The following is a 19,843-nucleotide window of genomic DNA, read 5'->3' as shown; positions in this document are numbered from 1 at the left end:
GCTCTGCATCCTCGGATCTTGGGTACGATTGTGAGCGCCGCCGCTCATAGTCCTACAAGATGTAGGATTGCGAGCGCTACTGCTCGCAATCGGAGGCATGTTGCTAGGATTGCGAGCAGTGCTGCTCGCAATCCTAGACTTTGCTCGGATTGCGAGCGCGCTGGTAGTAGTCGTAGGCGTCACCAGTCACCTTGGGAGCGGAGCTGCTCTTAGTCCTAGAAGATGTAGGATTGCGAGCGTGGGTGCTAGCAATCGCACAGAGATGCTACGATTGCGAGGAGTGCTGCTCACAATCCTTCGACTTCTAGGATTGAGAGCGAGGCTGCTCTCAATCCTTCCGGTCTAGAAAAGAAGGTTCACCCACACCACGGGGCGTTGTACGTTTTCTTCATGCCCGCAACTGGCCGCATCGCCCAGCCCCGACGAGTCGTTACATCAGCATGGTCGTCGTCCAAAACGATCAGGCACTGGTCGAGCTGCCCAGCTCCCTGGTCGACCGCGCAGCGCCGCCTCACAATCCTCTGCTGGAGCAACCAAACCCGTATGCCAAGCTCGGCCAACCAGACTCCATCGTGGCAGAGCCTCCTGCCATCGAGATCGGCATTGAGGGAAGAGCGGCCGGCTCTGCCAAGCTGAGGCTCATCAATGCATCGGGAAAGCCAGCGCGCATGACCATCCATGCTCCCTCCACGCCGCACTTCAAGCTCAAGCTCCGCAAGCGTGGCCTCGTGATGCCCGGCATGGCAGAGGAGGTGCTCGTTCTCTTCACTGCCTCCGACTCAGAACCCCGACATTACCACGACCAGATTCGGGTGCAAGCCGAGACGGGAGAGCTATTGATCCCACTTGCGGCCTTTCCGACGGCCTCGCCCACCGACCTGGGCATTCCGTCTCTGATCGACCTTGGGCCTGTCACGCTCGGATCGCACGTGAGCCACTCGGTGCCGTTGCAGTCACCAGCCAGCGTTGGGTTTGAGATCAGCATCCTGCGTAGAGGCTTCGTTGGGACCGAGCTCAATGTCGAGCCACTGACCGGCACCATATCGGCGGGCGGAACAGCTTTCACAATCGTCTATTCGCCTGTGCGGCTCGCCACGGCACGCATGCTGATAGAGCTGCGCCTCTCGCAGCCAGGCTTCACTGCTCGACGGATCGAGGTGGTTGGCTCTTGCGCACCGGGCCATGTTCGCCAGGAGCACTTGCCGACGCTCTCTTCGCTCGCCTCGCTCGCGTCTGCCGGCTCGGAGCGCGGCGGAAAGCACGCCCAAGCGCTGCCACAGGTGCTCAGCTCGAGCTCAGCTTTTGAGGATGCCCTCGAGTCGGAGCCGCCCACCCTGACGGCCTCAATTAGATCCGTCCTGCTTGCTCGGCCGACGCCCTCCTCCGTCGCTGCGGCAGCTGCGGTGACAGACCACCGAGGAAGGATTGGAGGGGATGGAGGCGGCGGAGATTCGGTGTCTCGCGCCATGGCAGCCTCGCGTCGCGAGACGGTGGGAAGGCGGAACATTCCGGTCAAGTACCCGGTCGACAGCGAGATGATGCGAATCCACGCGCTTAAGGAGACGCACATCGACGGCTACAGTATCCCCAGAGACCTCGACTGCCAGATCCGCGTGAACGCGCTCCTCAACCGGCAGCGCGGCAAGTTGCCTGTCGCAGAGCTGCGCAGCGCCATCACGCAGCAAAAGCTGCAGGCGGAGCGCGACAGGGAAGCAGTCGAGAAGGTGGCTGCATCCTCTCTCGAATCGCTACTGCAGCGCTCACTCGCCGAGAAGGCCGAGGCCGCGTTCACGCTATTCGAGGAAGTCGACGTTGATGGCTTGGGGCGGATTGACGCCGCTCAGTTCTCCCTCGCGCTGCCTCTGCTTCGGGTTCCAGGGGCGTGCGAGGCGGACATGCATGCGCTATTTGCGACAATCACGGACGGCGCAGAGACGCTGGACTACGAGAAGGTGAAGAAGCCACAGCGCAGGCTGCAGCAGGCCTCGGTTCAGATCGGCGCCTCTGCCGACGCTTCCGCCCCGGCGGGGGAGTTGGACCTGGCGCTGCAGCCGGCGGAACGGAGCCGTCAGGTCAAAGAGATGCTCTTCCTCCGGCAGATGACCGATCTGGAGAACTTTGAGAAGGCGAAGGAGATCAAGGCGCTCGTAGCCAGGGGCGCCGAGCCCTGCCCGACGGCCACCATTGAGGCGACGCGCACCGCGCGCGAAGCCTTCTACGTGAGCGAGGATCGGGAGAGACGGCGCCGTGGGCGCGAGCGCAGAGAGGCGGAGCTCGGCGAGAAGGGGCGCGCCACGATCTCGGACAGCGTCGTGGCGGCGGCAAAGGGTGCACAGCCGACGTTTGACATCTACTCGAACGACTCCTTTGCCTTGCGTGAGCAGGCACTCGCGATCTTCAAGAAGGGAGTCCGGACGGCGCTCCTTCAAAGACGCGCCGCCGACCGGCTGCATTGCTTCAGCGCGTCCCTTGAAGAGGCCGGTCTTTCCCTCAAGGATTGCCGCAGCTTGGTCTCCTCACGAGCGCCCACAGCGAGAGCTGATGCTGGTCGCTTTGGCGCACCGGTCCCCACACCAACCCTCTCGCTGTCGGGAATCGAACCTTTCGCCTTCCCGACGGCGGACACGGTGTCGAATCGTGATCGCGATGCGCCTCTCGACGTTGCCGTGTTGCCGCTCGAACCGGCGCAGACGTTCCGTCGGTTCGCATTGCGCGTGCCACGCCGATACAAGGAGATGGGGTACATGGAGCAGCTTTTCACCGCTCCCGGCGATGCCACGCCCAGCCCTCTTGCGACGCAAGAGATGCGGGTGGGAGCGGCGTTCGAGGCGAGCACGCCGCAGCCCACGGGGGACCGGAAGGCTTTTTATCTGGAGCCGATGCCGCCGTCCCTTCTCACTGTGAGACACACCTCCACTCCAGGGGCTGGAGGGGACGGCCAAGCGAGTGCGACCGCCGGGACAGAGAGCAAACTTTGGCGGAGCAAGCCACCGCCAAGGGTCTACACGCCGCCGCCGCCGCACGCAGAGACGGATGTGGAGTTTCACCTGCGTGCAAGGCCAGTACCCGCAAATGAGGCGTGGTTGCACGAGCCGATTGGACTCTCCTCTAGCCGCACGCTGCTCTTGCAGGAGACCATCAGCTCTCGCTGTTCACCGCGGAGGGGGATGTGGGCCGAAGCGGCAGCGCCTCTCCCGAAGCTCTTGAGCGGAGCCAGCAAGCAGGATCTCGACCACGAACTGTCCGACGACGAGTCGGACACGGATATTGAGCTCCAGGCGCCGACAGAGGAGCGGCTGCGGCAAATCTTTGAGCTGCCTGATGCCGAGGGTGAGGGGCCGGCCGATGCAGACCCTGGCGCCACTCCCGCTGCTGAGGTGGCTCCGAGCTCATTCGCCGCATTGGCTGAGGCGGCCGAGGCGGTGCTCGTCAGCCCAGAACGCATCATGCCCGTCGACCATGGCTCTGAGCTCGCCCGCGCGGAGGCCGCATTGCAAGCGGACCTGGCAGCAGCCCAGAAGGCAGAACGGAGAAAGCTGGGCGAGGCGCTGGACGCCTTGAACACGCACATCGAGGACCCTAGGTATCATCTCGCGTGTCGGATCTGATGTGGCCAGCACGTGACTTGAGCATTTTGAAAGATGGGGTTTTGCCGCATAGACTATTAGAGCCCATAGAACAACCGTGAACCGAAGGAACTGCGCTAAAATATGTAGAGCCGTAACACCTTGACCTAAGGTCCTACGGCTTTAAAACACACCGCCGGAGGCTCACCGACACGCGACACCGTGTGCGGACGGCTCAAACCAACCTCAAGAGAGTGCGATGTGTTCTACGGCTTTATTCGCCTTACCGTTGTTGATAGATCCACAATTTGTTTGGAAACTCTATCCCATGTAACTGGGACGTGAGACCCACAGAGCTGTGTCAAAGAATTCAGGCCACGATGCACACATGCTGGTTGCAGTCACAACCTGCCGCGCACACGCCGCCTGCCTGCGATTCCCAACCCATGCCAATCCTCACGTCTGCGCCAAGGGTGCGCTTCCCGCCCCCCCTCTGCTTCCGCTCATACGCGGCTCTCAGCGCGCGGACGCCCTCGTCGAGGCCCGCGCCCGTGCAGACAGCGTCGATCACGTCGCCTAGAAACAGAAACCGCGTCAAAACCCCCGAACCGGCAGCATCGGTCACGTCACACCGAACAATCGGTCACGTCACACCGAACAGAAATCCCTGTGCGGTGGCGGCCCTGTGCCGTTCTCTCCCCCCCCCCCCCCCCTCTCGGCGTGTCTGTCTTCTTTCTGTCTTTGTCACACCGATCGAGATCGAGGGGCGCCCGCCCGGGGCAGACCGCAGCCTCTCCAGCGCCTCGCCAAAGGGTTGCTGCCGGCTCGGCGCGCCTAACAAAGCACCGCCCTTGCCGCGAGTCCCACCGCGAGTACGCTGTCGACCCGCTGCTGTGATGGCGCGCTGCCGCCTCCCGCCGCGCTGTCTACGCTGACGAGGGCGCATCGAAGCGCCCGCGCGAGAGGCGCTCCTAAAAAAGAAACACGCGCGGTTAAAAAAGAAATCGAAGGGGACAGTCGGCCCGCACGAGAGGCGCGCGGAGCTGCTCCCCGCCACCGCCACCGCCCTCGCCACCCTCGCCCTCGCTGCCGCCGCCCTCGCCGTCAGCGCCCTCGCCGTCAGCGCCGCCGCCGTCAGCGCCGCCGCCGTCAGCGCCGCCGCCGTCAGCGCCGCCGCCGTCAGCGCCGCCCCAGTGCGAGCCGGCGCCGAGCGCCCTCGCCGCCGCGACGAGGGGGCGGCCGCTGCAGAGTGCGCCTGTTCACGGGCTGTCGTCTCCTCGGTCGCCGCCTCACCTTCTCTTGCCCGGTGCGGGCGGCCGCTGCAGAGCGCGCCGACGACGTCCGACATGGAGAGCGAAGGCGGGAGCGGAGGCGGGAGCGAAGGGGGAAGCCCTGCCTGCGGGTGCGGTGGCCGCGGGGCGCAGAGAAGGCAGACCCCGCCCTCGCCCTGCGCACCGCCCTCCTCGCCGCCCTCCGACGCCCTGCCGCCGCCCCCGCCACCACCTCCACCGTCGCCACCCCCGCCGCCACCGCCACCGCCTCCGCCGCCTCCGCCGCCACTACCGCCACCCCCGCCGCCACCACCGCCTCCACCACCAGCCTCGCCGCCACCAGCCTCGCCGCCTCCTCCGGCGCCCGCCTCGCCTCCCGCCCCGCCAAGTCGCTCCAGATCTCGGGTAATCTCGGGCAACCTCGGGCTCCCCCCGGCCCCGCCAACTCGCGCCACAGCGCCGCTGAGGAGGGCGAGGTCGTCGCCTGCCGACTCGGACAGCTGCTCGGTCGGGTTGACCCACCCGCAGGCGGGCTCCTCCGCCGGCCGCAAGTCCTCGGCGGACATGGCGCGCCGCGCCGCTCGGATCAGCGCCGAAGCGAGCAGCCGGACGACCGCCTCGCGCACTCGCTCAGCGGTGTCCTGCGCGGCCTCGAGCCAGGTGTTGATGGAGAGAGAGTGGCGGCTGGTGGTGACGACGGCGTGCCACCAGTGCCGAGGCACGAAGAGCGTCTCGCCGGCGCACAGCTCGACCTCGTACAGCCAAGACGAGGGGCGGGAGGAGGGGCAGCTCAGCTGGGGGCAGCTGCTGCGCCCGGAGTCGTCGGAGCGCGCAAAGACCGAGCTCTCCTCATAAGGCACACGGGTCGGCCGCAGCGGCCACGCCGCGTCTCCGCCCCGTTCCCTTTCGCAGCCCGGCGGCGGGCTCAGCCGCCAGCGCTTGGCTCCGGCACACTGCGCCACAAAGTTGACGCCGTACGCGTCGTAGTGCGCCGGCGTGCCCGCGCCCTCTGAACCCAGCCACAGCGTCGAGCGCGAGCCGTCGGCTGCGTGCGAGTCGGCGCCGCTCGCGACGACTTCGGAGAGGTGCGCGGCGGCGAGGACGTGCGACCAGTCCACTGCCGCGAGCGCGTCCGGCTCGCTCGCAAACAGCGCCGCCATCTCCTGGTAGTCGCAGTAGCCGGTGTATTCGGAGCGCGGGAAGGCACTCAAGTTACCGCCGTCAAGTCCCGCCCTCGAGCCACCGCCCTCGAGCCAGCGCCCAAACTCGGCGAGCGTGGCCTGCACGTAGACGCCTTCGCCCTCGAACGGCACCGCCAGCGGCGCAATTCGGTGGAGGCGCACACACGTCTCGGCCGCGCCCAGCGGCGAGGAGGCGAGGCCGCGAGGCGTCCAGCCGAGAGCGGCCCAGCCCGAGAGCAGCCCCGAGGCGACGAACGGCTCACCCGTGGCGATGAGCGAGCTGAGGTCGGAGACGGAAGGCGAGTGGACGCGGACCACCGACGGGTGAGTTGGCGGGCCGCGTGTTGGCCGCGCTGTGCCGCTCGCTGCCCGTGCATCTGGTCGCGGCATGAAATCGCTGCGGCGCGGTCGCCCTTGTCCTCTCCGCGTTGCAATACTCGTGGCGGGATCCTTTCCAGCGCGAGTGACTGCCGAGAGGAGAAGAAGAAAGCCGACACGCAGCAGACAACGAGAAATAACGCACGGGCGCTCAGCGGAGCTGGGAAGAGGACCGCCGCAAGCGACGTGGCGTGGAGCGGTTGTGCATCCCTCCGGGGGCCCCTCTGCGCCGGGGAGGCGTTGTTGGAGGCTAGGACGCAAGCGTCCGTCGCCCTTTTCAAACTCGGGGCCCACTCCGCTACATGTACGCTCCGACCCGAATTTGGAGGGCCTAAAAGTTTAAGGTGTTGCTGCGCAAAAGGGGTCGGACACCGGGCGCAGCTCATGCTAAGAGCTAGAAGAGGAGATAGAGAGAACAACCACCCTGTCCCGTTATTGCGTACACCAACACCACAAAACGCTCTCTCTCTCCTGTCCTCACTCAGGGGGGTCACAACTACCAAGTCCCTCGACTATAGCTGCCACAGGGCGCAGCTGCCACAGGGCGCAGCTGGAGACGCTCCCCCTCAATCGGCATCCACCCCCACCCGCTCCAGCCCCACTTCTGCTGCCGAGAGAGCTGAATCGAAGCAAGCGAGCCATTGCATCTTGGCGTGCTCCTGGAGCGCGGCTTTCTGCGGCCACGAGCACGGCGGAGTCGGCGTCGTAGCGCGCATCGTTCCCGCTCATCGCCCATTCCTCCCGTGACGTGTGTCGGCCGCGATTCGATGTCGCCACCTTCATCGCCAACGAGGACTCCCTCGACTGCAGGGGGGCTCCGGCGCGGGGAGGGACTCCGCCTGATGCGCTGGCCGACCGCGCCCTCCTCCTCCATGGGCTCGATCCGATTCCGCAGCGGCGGTGCTGCGCGGGAGGCGGCCGCGGGCACGCTGGGCTCGATCAGGAGCTTTCCCTCAGTTGCCCCGAAAGCACGGATTTGGCGGCCGTTCTTGGCTTCAATTTTACGAATGTCTTGGCACCAGCTGAAGGCTTGCGTCCCAGATCGCCCAGTTCGTGCACGGTATTCGGATTTTGCTGTTTGCTCGTGTGGGGGTATATTGCAGATTTGTCAATGGTACCGCGTCTGCGACGCGGGCGCCTTGCGAGCAGAGCCCTTAGGACACCCTTTATATCTTGCGCGGTCAAAACCGAAGACGACCGATCACCAGCAGCAAGTGATGTGTGTGTGTGTGTGAGAGACGCTGCTAGAGATGCGTTTCGGGGCCCAGAGATAAAACTTCTGATGCCATGCATGACCTAGTAGTGTCCCCAGCTATGGGCGTGTCCACGTTGGAGCCAGGTGTGGTGTGGGCGCGAGAATAGCTCCGCCGTTAATGGAGGCAACCGATGCGAGTCGACTGGTGTGTGTTGTCGTGGTTTCGTATCAAGAATACTCACTCACTCACAGCAAGTGATGGCCGCACTCGCGGAGTGCGGCGACGCCGTTAGTGGTTAGAGACGGCGCGCTAGAGGCAGTCAAGACGTGGATCAAGGACGACGACGACCATACCCGGTGCGGAAACAACGTCTTTCAAGGTACCCGGGTAGTCCGCCTGCTCTTCTTTGCTGCTGTGCCATTTGTAGTGCCAGTCCGAGCCAGTCTGCTGTGAGAGGGGCTCGCATGGTAAAATTCTTTGGAGCGGAGAGCGCTGGGCGAGCACCGGCTTTTCCTCCGATGCTCTCCCTGCTGTTCGCGCCACCGGCGCTTGCAGAGGTCGACGATAACCTCGTCCGCACCCCTCCGCCCACCGATTTCTGTGCCTCGTCGCTGTCCGAGTGTGCGGCGGTGGATGCTGCGCTGGCGGCGGGCCAGCCCGGGCTGCCGCTGCTCGTGCAGTCCTCTCAGGCGGAGGTCGATGGCTACGTGGCCGAGGCGCTCCGGTGGGCGCCTTGCAACGGCCTGCTGATGCGCGCGGCCGCGGAAGAGGAGGAGCTGACTGCGGCGGAGTCCTACGTCCATGCTCCGTTTGCGCTGCTGCCAGCAGAGTACCCGGCGTCTGAGCTGGAGCGCGCGTGCGCTCTCGCGCCCTCGTTCAACCGGCTGGTCGACGCGGTGGCCGCGGACCTGCCCTGGCTGGAGGCGACGCTGCGGGAGACGGCTGCTTCGGACGTCTTCACCAGGCGCCTGCTCAGGCTCGCGCTCAGAGTGGCGTCCGAGGGGCCGACGCAAAGCGCAAGCCTGGGTGTCCTGCGCTCGGATTACATGCTGCACGAGCCGGAGCCTGCCGATGGGGCTGCCCCGGCACCGCCCCAGCTGCTGCAGGTTTTCTGCGCGCACCTCTTGACTCCCTCCCATGCTGCCCCCACCCTCCCATGCTGCCCCCACCCTCCCATGCTGCCCCCACCCTCCCATGCTGCCCCCACCCTCCCATGCTGCCCCCACCCTCCCATGCTGCCCCCACCCGCCGCCAGCCGCCGCCGCCGCCGCCACCGCCGCCACCGCCGCCGCAGCAGCAGCTGCTGCCGCTGCCGCTGCCTCTGCCGCCGCCGCTTCCGCCGCCACAGCTCTCCTCTGGCTCCGCCGCCGCCGCCTCGCCGCCTCACTCGCGCTCCCCACGGGCTCCTCCCTCCACCGTCCACGGCCCCCTTGCCTCCACCGCTGCTCCACCGTCGGCAGGTCGAGTTGAACACGATCGCCTCCTCGTTCGCCGCCCTCTCCTGCGCCGTCTCCGACCTGCACCAGCACCTCGCGACCCGCTGGCCCGCCCTCCGCGCCGCCATGTGGGAGCGCAGAGGGCGCCCGCCCAAGCTCACCCTCAGCGACGCTCTCCCACCTAACGACGCGGTCGACGCCATCGCAGACGCGCTCGCCGCCGCGCACCGCGCGCACGGCGGCGCCGACGCCGTCGTCCTCTTTGTGGTGCAGCCGGGCGAGCGGAACGCCGTCGACCAGCATCGGCTGTCGCAGCGGCTGTACGAGCGGCACGGTGTGCGGACCGCCTTCCGCTCCCTCTCGCACCTGGACCAGTCAGCAAAGCTCGAGGGGCCCAGGCGGCGGCTGCTGCTCGACGGCACGCAGGAGGTGTCCGTCGCCTACTTCCGCGCCGGGTATGTGCCCGACGACTACCCCTCAAACAAGGAGTGGTCCGCCCGTCTCCTCCTGGAGCGCTCTCTCGCCATCAAATGCCCGAGCGCCGCGTACCAGCTCGCCGGCGCGAAGAAGGTGCAGCAGCAGCTCGCGCTCCCTGGCGAGCTCGAGCGGTTCGTCTCGCCGGCTGAGGCCGAGGCGATGCGGCGTGTCTTTGCCGGCTTGTGGTCGCTGTCTGGCGACAAGACGCCGCCGGACGACGCGCCGCCCGCGGAGCGCGAGGCCGCGGAGGCGATGCGCGCCGCGGCCGCCGACCCGAGCGGGTACGTGATGAAGCCGCAGCGAGAGGGCGGCGGCCACAACCTCTTCGGGGCCACGCTCGCGGCCGCGCTGCGCGAGCTGTCTCGCGCGCAGCGGTCGGCGTACATCCTCATGCGGCGCATCGAGCCAAAGGCGGCGCCTGCGGTCCTCGTGCGCGCCGGAGAGGTCTACCGCGGCGACGCCGTCTCGGAGCTGGGCGTCTACTCGACCTACCTGCGCTCCGCCACCGGCCGCGTCCTCATCAGCCGCCCCGCCGGCCATTTGGTTCGCACCAAGATGCGCGGGGTTGACGAGGGAGGGGTCGCTTCGGGCTTCGCCGTGCTCTCGAGCCCGCTCGCTTCGAATGATGATGTGGTGTGACGCTGATGTTTGCACGTGCGGTTCGCTCTGACATTTGCATGCAATGAGAGCCGTAAAAGAGAAAGAACCACCAGATTTGGTGTCACGCCTCTCGATAGGATTTACCTCTCCTTTGCGCTGGATTTGGCGATCCAGCGCTGCTCGCGTCCAGACAGAGAGGCTGCCTCCACATCCACTCCTGAGCTGCTCAGGCCTGGTCAAGGGACAAGGCGCCACCCACCGGCATGCGGCATGCTCTGGTGGGAGCGCGATGCACACCAGCTTAATTTTTTGACCGCGCAAGACATAAAGCGTGGCTAAGGAAGGCGCCCGCGTCGCAGACGCGGACACGCGGTATACCATTAGGGGGTGGACGTCCTAATCTAAAATCTGAGGATTCAGGATTGAGGGCTTGCGTCAGTGGGGCCAAAGTGAGTTTATGGATGTGTGAGAACGGTACGGGACGCGAGGAGGCACGCGGACCGACTCGTCGGTGACTCTGCTGCACGCCGTTTCAGAATTTTTCTCAGCGTGAGCGAGACGTGGAAGAGTGCCACCGTCGGGTAGGACGGGTCGGCCCGGAGCATCAGAGTAGCCGTCGTGGTCGCGGCGAGCAGCGCCGGCCACTCCGGAGCCGCGTCCGCAACATGGGAGCATGTCCACCGCCACTTCGCGGTCGCAGCGCTGTTGTCGCCAGAAACGCCGCCTATCCCTCTGGCGGGCCAAAGATCGCCTCGCATGTCGATTTTGACTCGACGGGCGCATGGAGGCATCACGTCTCCATGCGCCCGTCAACCTATTAATACATGCGGGGCGCGCACACTAAGACAGTGATGCGGAACCCAAAGCTCACCTAACCCGTCGCACCAGGGCTCCAATATCCATCTCTCGCTCGCGGATCTCGATCCTACCTACGGCGGTCTGGGCACGAAATTATTCCTCCCCCAGCCGGTTCATGAAGATATAAAAGAAGAAACCGGTGTCGCCAGTGTGAACAGCGACTTTTGAGAGCTCACAGCTGCTGCCGAGCGCTCTGTGTCGCCCTGAGCTCTGCCAGGCGCCCTCTGCGCGCGGGGCCTGGCGCACGCGATCCGGGCCATGCCGTTTAGCCGCCCCTTCGCCTGCCAGACGACCAGCGCCCGCTGCCAGCGCAGCTGGAGTGGTGTCATGATTTGGGCCGCGTGCGGCGAGGAGGTTCGCGCCGCCCGACAGAGCTAAACCTGCCTGCCACACCGGCCTCTCTCGCCTCTCCAAGGGCGGCACGGCGTAGCACTGACTCACACACGCCCCTCCTCCGCGCGCGGGCGCGCGGCGCAGCCGCAGGCCGCTGCAGCGGTTCTGCTCCGCCCTTGCGCCGCGGCCTCGTCGCCGCTGCCGCCGCCGACTCGGACAGAGGCACCACCGGCCACAAATACGTGCCATCCAGGCCGTCGCGGCGGGTCCCCGAGTAGGTTCGGGTCGGAGCGCGCCTTTGAACCTACTCGGGGACCCGAACCTACTCACAGCCCGCGCGATGGAGCGCGGGTCGGCCTTCAAAGGCGTCCGTAGGTGGCGGAGGAGCGCGCTACTTTCGCCGATCATGCCGGTCGCGTCCAAGGTATCGGCACCGCCAAACGGACCTTCCCGGCTCTCTTAACGGTCCACACACGACTCCCCGGCGCGTCCCCCAGTAGGCGCGCGTGCGGGCTGCTCACACGCCGCGCGAGGGCGCGCGGCTCGGCCGTGGAAGGCGTCGGTAGGCAGCGGAGGACCGCGCTACTTTCGCCGATCATGCCGGTCGCGTCCAAGGTATCGGCACCGCCAAACGGACCTTCCCGGCTCTCTTAACGGTCCACACACGACTCTCCGGCGCGTCCCCGAGCAGGCGCGCGTGCCTGCGGCTCACAACCCGCGCGAGAGCGCGCGGCTCGGCCTTCGAAGGCGTTGGGAGGCAGCGGCCGAGCCCGCCTTCACCGTGACGCCGTTCAAGTGCCTAAGGCGGTAGGCGGATCACCGCACTTCTCCCCGGCGAGATGAGGCCCTCCGCGCTAGAGGAGAGGCGGACCAGACTAGGAGGAGCGGCGGAGGCCATCAAGCTTGTCTCGAGTAGCCCTCGCGCGCGCGCCATCGCGTGGCGGCGGTAGGGCGATTTTTCGCCGCCGAGAGTATCACGTCTCTAAGGGGTGCCGTGCTTACTTCGTTTGTGTACTGGCGCATATGCGTTTTCATGCCAACTTTTTAAGCCTGCCGCTGCGGCGTGCCTCCGCCTCATCGCCCTCTCTGCGCTAGATCTGCTGACTAGCCCGAGAACGGGCAGAACGGGCCGTCCTCGCATACTCCGCCACATCGAAAGTGAGAGCGAAAACTCAGCCTTGAGTTCTCAGCGCCCTCACGGCCCGCCGATGGCAAACCCGACTCCCTCCATCCGTGTGGCGCCGCCCGATGGTGCCGGGAACCCTATTCCGGAGCGATTTCCCCTAGGGTTAGCGCCGAAAAAGCCGGGCCCCTTAGCTCCGGCTAGGGCTGCGGGGCCTCCGAAGCCGACCCGAGGAAGGGCCGACTTAAGGGTTAGTATAGCGGGACGATAAGGCCGCCCACACCCGCGAGGATGGCTGTGTGTTTGCCTCCCCGACTCGGACGGCCGCCTCAGAGGGCGGGAGTGCTTCCGATCGCCCTCTCACCCGCGGGTGATGGCCGAGTCCACGGAGCCGCACGCTGCCTCTCCTTCGACGCAAGGATGCGCGTTCGCAGGGAGGGGGGAGGGGGCCATAAAGTAAACACGGGTCTCCGAGGGTTGGCCCCGCGTACCGCTACCGGGTTTCCCCTTAACTGCAGGACGCCCCCTCCTACTCGGAGCTAGTTAGTGAGTGGACACGACACTCACTGCCACCCGCCACTCACCGCCACTCTCATTCACTCACACACTTACTTACGCAGACACTTGCGTAGACCCCCGGCCCTTTTCTTTCTCCTCTGCTTTTCTGAATCTCCGAAGGGGAGGTGCGGGAGATCGCAACGGAACGTGTGTTGGACCCACAACCTTGGAGCACTTGGAGTACAACCGACCGCCTCAATTCGTACTTTCTGACCGCCGTCACGGCAAATGCGACAAAACACACACACACGGCAATGGCTCTCCGGATTCTGCTGCTCGTGCCGTTGCCGGGGATCACGGCGACAGACTCCTGTGTTCTTCACGGCGAGGCAAACCGTGACCCGCACCTGCACTTCGCTCATGGCGGACGCGCAGACTTTCGCGGCGAAGAGGGGCAACTCTATTCGTTTCTCTCGGCGCCCGGCCTAGCAGTCAATGTAAAGACTGAGAACGCCGTCTTCCGGATGAACAACAACCAACTTGTCGTGCACGGGTCCTTTATCACCGAAGCTCACGTCGTGGCGCGATCGGAAGGGTCGAAGTCTGCTTTTGTAAACGCATCCTTCTGGGCTCGCGAGCTTACAAGCCCAGGAGAGGACAACTGGGGCTGGCAGGCGATCACCGGATTCTGCGGGAGGCAGCCTTTCAAGTTTGGGAGGCGGGGCTCTAAGAACTGCTTCGGACTGGCCATTCGAATGCGGTACTTTAGCGCCACATTTGCGAAAGGCGGCTGGACTGTTGACGTCAGGGGCAATCACGTCTATGACCGAGTCGCAGGACCCATGCACCGCCTCGACATCAGCTTCAGCGCTGCTCGCGGGGAGGCTCGCTCTCTGCCACACGGTATTATTGGCCAGAGCTTCTCCTCCTCTGCACCGCGTCAGGGCCGCGTCGACGAGTACCCTGCTGAGGGCCACTTCACGACGCAGGCGATGGCAGAGGGGGCGATAGAGGGCGAGGCATCCATGTACGAATTGCCGTTCGCGTACGCGGTCGACTTTGCATTTTCCCGATTCAATGTAGAGTGGCTGGCGCCCATTCTCGCAGATAGCGGCACGGACGCAGGCCTAGAAGCCTCGGCAACCGAAGCAGTGGGACGAGCGACTATTTCGCACGACAGGCGTCTGTCGGAACAGCCATCGCCCTGCGCACCTCCGCCACCCAAGGCAGACAGCGACAGCGCACCCGATGCGAAGGAGTCCTGTGGCGATGCTTGCTCCGGTCACATGCTCTATTGCGACCAGCCGCGGATAATTGGATTCGACAGCTACGTGAGAGCCCTCCTCCCCGCCTTTCTCTCGTCGACCCTCCACGCACAATACTAGCTACGAAGGTGGTACGTGAGACTTGATCTCCGGTAGATCTGCCTCGACACTGTACACACGCCCTCAGGTGATCGGCGTGAACGATGGGACATGCTGCACGCAGAGCAACGCCGACACTGCCATTTGTGGCTTTGAGATCCAGGGCAGCGTGTGCGTACTGTTTGTCGGAGAGGGCTGTAGAATCAGTTACCAGCAGCGCCGGAAGCTTCAGCTTGGCACGACTCCAGACCAGACAGCGGAATCCCGACTCGGACGGCGACGGCATCCCAGACAGCGCCGAGGGCACGGGGGAAACGGACGGCGACGGCATCCCCGACTACCTCGACCCCGACTCGGACGGCGACGGCAAGCCCGACGCGGAGGAGGGCGCCGCCGACGCTGACAGCGACGGCATCCCCGACGCCAAGGAGTCCAACACCGCCGACACAGACAGCGACGGCCTGCCTGACGCGGAGGATCCCGACTCGGACGGCGACGGCATCCCAGACAGCGCCGAGGGCACGGGGGACACGGACGGCGACGGCATCCCCTGGGACTGCAACGGAATGATGACGTGCTCCTCTGGAGATTACTTCCCTCAGTGCGCCTTCCCCAAATTGTGCGACGGCACTGGCTGCGTCGACTGCCCAAGCGGACATCACATCTGCGCTTCAGGCATGGGCTACTACTCCCGGACGTGCTGGAGCGGCACGAAGTGCCACTGGACGGGGTGCGTTAGCGGCGAGGACCCGGACAACCCGTACCTGTGTCCGGAAGCGAACGCAGACCCGCCGCCCGCCTGCCCGACGCCGCCGCCGCTGCCGCTGCCGCCGCCGTCGCCGTCCGCACCGCCGCCGTCGCCGTCGCCGCCGCCCTCGCCGCCACCGCCGTCGGCTCCGCCGCCCTCCTCGCCGCCCTCGCCGCCGCCGCCGCTGCCTCCCCCGTATAACGTGTGGGACTGCAACGGAATGATGACGTGCTCCTCTGGAGATTACTTCCCTCAGTGCGCCTTCCCCAAATTGTGCGACGGCACTGGCTGCGTCGACTGCCCAAGCGGACATCACATCTGCGCTTCAGGCATGGGCTACTACTCCCGGACGTGCTGGAGCGGCACGAAGTGCCACTGGACGGGGTGCGTTAGCGGCGAGGACCCGGACAACCCGTACCTGTGTCCGGAAGCGAACGCAGACCCGCCGCCCGCCTGCCCGACGCCGCCGCCGCTGCCGCCGCCGTCGCCGTCGCCGTCCGCACCGCCGCCGTCGCCGTCGCCGCCGCCCTCGCCGCCACCGCCGTCGGCTCCGCCGCCCTCCTCGCCGCCCTCGCCGCCACCGCCGTCGGCCCCCCCCTATACGGACCTCTGGGACTGCAACGGAATGATGACGTGCTCCTCTGGAGATTACTTCCCTCAGTGCGCCTTCCCCAAATTGTGCGACGGCACTGGCTGCGTCGACTGCCCAAGCGGACATCACATCTGCAATCGAGAGGGGACCAACTACTACTCCCGGACGTGCTGGAGCGGCACGAAGTGCCACTGGACGGGGTGCGTTAGCGGCGAGGACCCGGACAACCCGTACCTGTGTCCGCCAGCGGACGCAGACCCGCCGCCCGCCTGCCTGACGCCGCCGTCCCCACCGCCGTGATATCAATTAGACTGCTCAGATTAAAGGGAGCCTGATCACATTAGAAAAATCCGTTCGCTCTCACCGAGAGAGAGGGAGAGAGAGAGAGAGAGTCGCGGTCGCTCGTTCGGTGTGGGCTGTCGGTCTTTCAGGGCACTTGTATGCAGGTAGGCGAGGTGATTGATGGTGAGTCGGGCCGGACGGTGGGACAGACGTAAGATAATCGGGCGTGCTTTCACAGCCTCGCGAGAGTGACTAGTTAAAATCTGTAAAATAATAAATCTTTATTTGTAAAAGCTCCCTCTATAGAACAAAGCTCCCTCGCACGAGACTGATAAAAGAATTCCGCGGCGATGGCTGCGCTCTCTCGTGTGTTTGTCAGATAGAGAGACGCACGAGACCGGAGCAGCATTAGAGCGCAATCGGGCCAAGGTCGCTTCCTGCAGTCGGACGTACACAGTCTCATCCCAGCAGCCTCAGCTCCGACCGCCCTCTCCCTTGGGGCGCCGCCCGCTGACCGCCAAACGCGCCCGCCTCCCTCGTGGCGGCGAGCTCCGCTAGTGCGGCGTGGCCCTTCGTCCCCGCCTTCCACGGCGCCCACGCCCTCCTCGCTCGCTTCGCGGCGGGCGCGGCGCTGCTCGCGTCCACCGCCTCCACCGCCGCCTGCTGCTGCTGTTGCTCCTCAAGCTCGGTGCCTCCGCCCAAAGCAGCCAGCCCGCCAAGCCGCGCCGACGGAGCGAGGGGCGGGCCCCCTGCACCCTCGCCGAGAGCGGCGCTCAAGTGCGACGGCTCGTCTCTCCGCATCGCCTCGGAGACAGCCGAGGCCGAGGCCAGCGCCTCGAGCCGCGCCATGGCCGCGCGCAGCCGCCGCCGCGCCTCTGCGGAGAGCGCCTCCGCCCCAGCCTCAATCTCGTTCATCGTGAAGCGCGTCTCGCTCTCCCCGACCTCGCCGTCCCTCGCCACCCGCTTCCGCCGCGCGGACTCGACGCGAAACTGGTTCTGCCAGCTCGTGACGAACCCGGCACCCTCTCCGGCGAGCTGTCGGCTACCGCCGCCACCACCGCCACCGCCACCGCCGCCGCCGCCGCCGCCGCCGCCGCCGCCGCCGCCGTCGGCCGCCGCCGCCAGCGCGGCGTCGGCGCAAGCTTGCGAGGCCTCTGGCCGCGCCGTGGCGGGCGGCGGGGCGGCGGGTGCCCCCCCCTCGGATGAGGATCCGCCGGGAGCAGACCCGTCGGCGCCGCCCCCCTCGGCGCCCTGGCTGCGGCCTCGCTCCCTCTCCGCCCGCTTGTCGGTGCGGATGCTCCTCTTGTCGGCCTCGAGCAGCTGCTGCGCCAGGCCAGAGCCTGCCGAGGGCGGGCAGGCAGCAGAGGCGCGCGGCCGTCAGCGACCCGTGAGGTGCGGTGCGGGCGGCAGTGACGGTGAGGTCGAGGGAGGCGGCGGCGAGGGCGACGCGGAGGGAGGCCGCGGCGAGGGCGAGGCGGACGGCGGCGGCGGCGACGGTGAGGCGGACGGAGGCGGCGGCGACGGCGGCGACGGCGGAGAGACTGGTGCGGTGCGGGCGGCGGCGGCCCCTCGAGGGGCCTCTCTCGACGAACTCCGGGGAGGATGCCGCACCGGTGTGTGGCTGCAAGGCGCGGTGTGCGAGCGGTGCAGGCGGCCCTCTGCGTGGGAGAGGGAATGCGGCCCACGGTCAGAGCCCCCTACCCCCACGGTACCCGAACCCAACCCCCTCTGCATCTAGTCTGCATCTAAGCGCGCGTGCGAGAGGGGAGGCGAGAGGCTGCGTCTCCGGGGCGAGGGGCTGCGTCTCCGGCGTGCCGAGGCGCGCGCTTGGCATCGTCGCTGAAGAAGGCGACCACGTCGCTCCACAGCTGCAGCTGCGGGTAGTGCTCGCGCAGAGCCTAGCCGAAGCCCAGCGGAGATGGGGGGGGGGGGGGGACGGGCGGCAATGAGGGCGGCGGCGGCGGCGACGGCGGGGATGGGGAGGGAGGAGGTGTTCAGCCGAGCAACGCGCACGCCGTCGAGCATGGGCAGCCGGATCTCGCCGCATCTCGCTGCGTCACGCCTCGCCTCGGCTCTCTCGCGCCTCGCGCACCGCACCGCCTCTCCGTCCAATCTCGGCGCATCTCGGCGCATCTCGGCGCATCTCGCACCTCGCGCACGAGCTCGAGCTTGGACAGCTGCGCCGCCCGCCGGCGGCACACGCCCTCGCCAACGCCGACGTACTTCCCGAGCCTACGTGCTGAATACGCCGACATGAGGGCGGGGAGACGGCTGAGTACGTGTCCTCTCGGGAGCTAGTTGGGGCACATGAATACGTATTCCGCTTCTAGGTTCCCGAGCCGCGTGGTGAGGCGGTGCACCCGCGAGGGGGCGTGCCTGGGAGATAGGGGGGAGATAGGGGGAGGGAGCCGAGAGGGGAGGCGAGAGGGGAGGCGAGAGGGAGGCGGGAGGGAAGCGGGAGATAGCCGAGAGATACGCCGCGCGAGAGCCGAGAGGGAGAGCCGAGAGGCGCCCCGAGGGCGCGCAAGCCTCTCTCCGCCTAGCGCCTCCCCGCCTGGCGCCTCCGCCTGGCGCCTCCGCCTGGCGTGTCTTCATCTAGCGGCCGCGTGCTCGTCGACCGCAGGGAGGAGCCGCTCCACAACCTCATGGTGCGCCGACGGCTGGGTGGTTCCGAACCGGAGCGCCGCGAGGTCAGCGAGCACCTGCCGGCCGCGAGGCGGGCCGTCGGGGCCGGGGCAGGGCGGGGCGGGGGCGGGGGGCGGGGCCGGGGCGTGGGGCCGGACAGGGCGGGGGGCGGGGGGCGGGGGGCGGGGCCGGGGCGGGAGCAGGGGGGAGGGAAGGGCGGGGGATGGGGGCGGGGGGGGGGCGGCGGCTGGTGGCACTTGCGCCGGCGTGCGGGTTGTCCAGACAAACTCGTTGGCATCCACGATTGAATCGTCCCACACCTGCCCAGGGCGGTGTGGCGAGGTGTGGCGAGGTGTGGCGAGGTGTGATGTCTTGTGCCGACTATGTGCGGTGACTGGCGAGGCGCGCCGAGAGCGACTGCAGAGGCGGCGAGGCGCGCGGTAGAGGAACGAGCCTGCCGCCGCGCATCGCGACGTGCGGCCACAGCTCCGGGTTGCCGAGCACCGCCTACTCGCACAAGGGTGCTCTAAGCAGTCGCCGTCTGCAGCCGCCCGCCGCCCGCAAGCCCGCCGCCGCCGCCTCCCATTTCAGAGGGCAGAGGAGGAGCAACGCATCCTCCGCCGCGACGCCGCATGCGAGGTGGGCGGTGTGGTGGACCGCGCGTCCGAGGAGCAAGCCGTCCACGTGACACTCGGCAGCAAACCACGAGCCGACCGCCCCGCCTGCCGCCTTTGCTTCCGCTCCCGCCTCTCCCGCCGCCTCCGTTGCCACCGCTGCTGCGCCGGCGGCGCCCGCGGCACCGGAGGGGCGCGCCCGCATCTCGACGACCACGCCGAGCGTCTCCCACACATAGGCGCGTAGGAAGCGAATGGCTGTCTCGGCGGGCGACTCGACACCTCTCGTGAGTTGCGTACACGGAGCGCTGGCGTTCGGCTGTGGAGGGCGCGCCATGAGATGCGGAGGGAGGACGGCCGGGACGGACGCCGTGAGGCCGCACTGGTGCAGGCCCGACACTGGCTGCGCGTTCGCGGGGCCCAGGCTTTGCCGCGCCGCGGCGTTGAGCGCCGCCACGAGCGCCGCTTCGCCCGGTGAGACATCACTGACCGCCGTCAGCTCGCGTGAGGAGCCAGGAAGGGTGCGAGGTGGTGTGGCGAGCACCGCGCGCGAGGCCAGGTGTAGGTAGAGTGGCACCGCGCCCCGCCGGAAGGTGGTCCACCCCGCTGGCAGCGCGGGCACCCCGACCTCCATGGAAACAAAGAAATTTTCGGGCATTCACACAAGGATTCACAACACTCGCGGAGAGGGTGTCGTCATC

At 67.1% G+C, this 19,843-nt stretch overlaps 5 protein-coding genes across 5 annotated transcripts; 3 read left to right on the top strand and 2 right to left on the bottom strand.

The window, feature by feature from the left end:
* Positions 1 to 440: 440 nt before the first annotated feature.
* Positions 441 to 3,608, top strand: EMIHUDRAFT_200857 (hypothetical protein; the record flags this gene model as incomplete). Its single annotated transcript, XM_005789073.1, has 1 exon — positions 441 to 3,608. The coding sequence occupies one exon, from the start codon at positions 441 to 443 to the stop codon at positions 3,606 to 3,608; it is 3,168 nt and encodes a 1,055-aa protein (XP_005789130.1).
* A 258-nt stretch (positions 3,609 to 3,866) lies between these two features.
* EMIHUDRAFT_433673 (hypothetical protein) lies at positions 3,867 to 6,480 on the bottom strand. Its single transcript, XM_005789072.1, has 4 exons — positions 4,899 to 6,480; positions 4,478 to 4,821; positions 4,317 to 4,400; positions 3,867 to 4,142 (listed from the first exon to the last, which is right to left on the bottom strand). Exons 1-2 carry the CDS (start codon positions 6,406 to 6,408, stop codon positions 4,559 to 4,561), a joined length of 1,773 nt encoding a protein of 590 aa, XP_005789129.1. The 5' UTR covers positions 6,409 to 6,480; the 3' UTR covers positions 3,867 to 4,142; positions 4,317 to 4,400; positions 4,478 to 4,558.
* Positions 6,481 to 8,341: 1,861 nt separating this feature from the next.
* GSHS2 (glutathione synthetase) lies at positions 8,342 to 10,144 on the top strand (the record flags this gene model as incomplete). Its single annotated transcript, XM_005789071.1, has 2 exons — positions 8,342 to 8,698; positions 9,053 to 10,144. The coding sequence occupies 2 exons, from the start codon at positions 8,342 to 8,344 to the stop codon at positions 10,142 to 10,144; spliced, it is 1,449 nt and encodes a 482-aa protein (XP_005789128.1).
* A 4,703-nt stretch (positions 10,145 to 14,847) lies between these two features.
* EMIHUDRAFT_98128 (hypothetical protein) lies at positions 14,848 to 15,921 on the top strand (the record flags this gene model as incomplete). The annotated part of the gene is made up of 1 exon (XM_005789070.1): positions 14,848 to 15,921. One exon carries the CDS (start codon positions 14,848 to 14,850, stop codon positions 15,919 to 15,921), a length of 1,074 nt encoding a protein of 357 aa, XP_005789127.1.
* A 441-nt stretch (positions 15,922 to 16,362) lies between these two features.
* On the bottom strand, positions 16,363 to 19,776 carry EMIHUDRAFT_462326 (hypothetical protein; the record flags this gene model as incomplete). Its single annotated transcript, XM_005789069.1, has 7 exons — positions 16,363 to 17,226; positions 17,757 to 17,801; positions 18,054 to 18,135; positions 18,580 to 18,605; positions 18,786 to 18,848; positions 18,937 to 19,035; positions 19,186 to 19,776. The coding sequence occupies 7 exons, from the start codon at positions 19,774 to 19,776 to the stop codon at positions 16,363 to 16,365; spliced, it is 1,770 nt and encodes a 589-aa protein (XP_005789126.1).
* Positions 19,777 to 19,843: the final 67 nt, after the last annotated feature.

The sequence above is a fragment of the Emiliania huxleyi genome (genome assembly GCF_000372725.1).
Source record: "Emiliania huxleyi CCMP1516 chromosome Unknown EMIHUscaffold_13, whole genome shotgun sequence".
Lineage (NCBI taxonomy): Eukaryota > Haptophyta > Isochrysidales > Noelaerhabdaceae > Emiliania > Emiliania huxleyi.
Note: the sequence above shows the minus strand (reverse complement) of the source record. Positions and strands in the feature narration are given on the sequence as shown.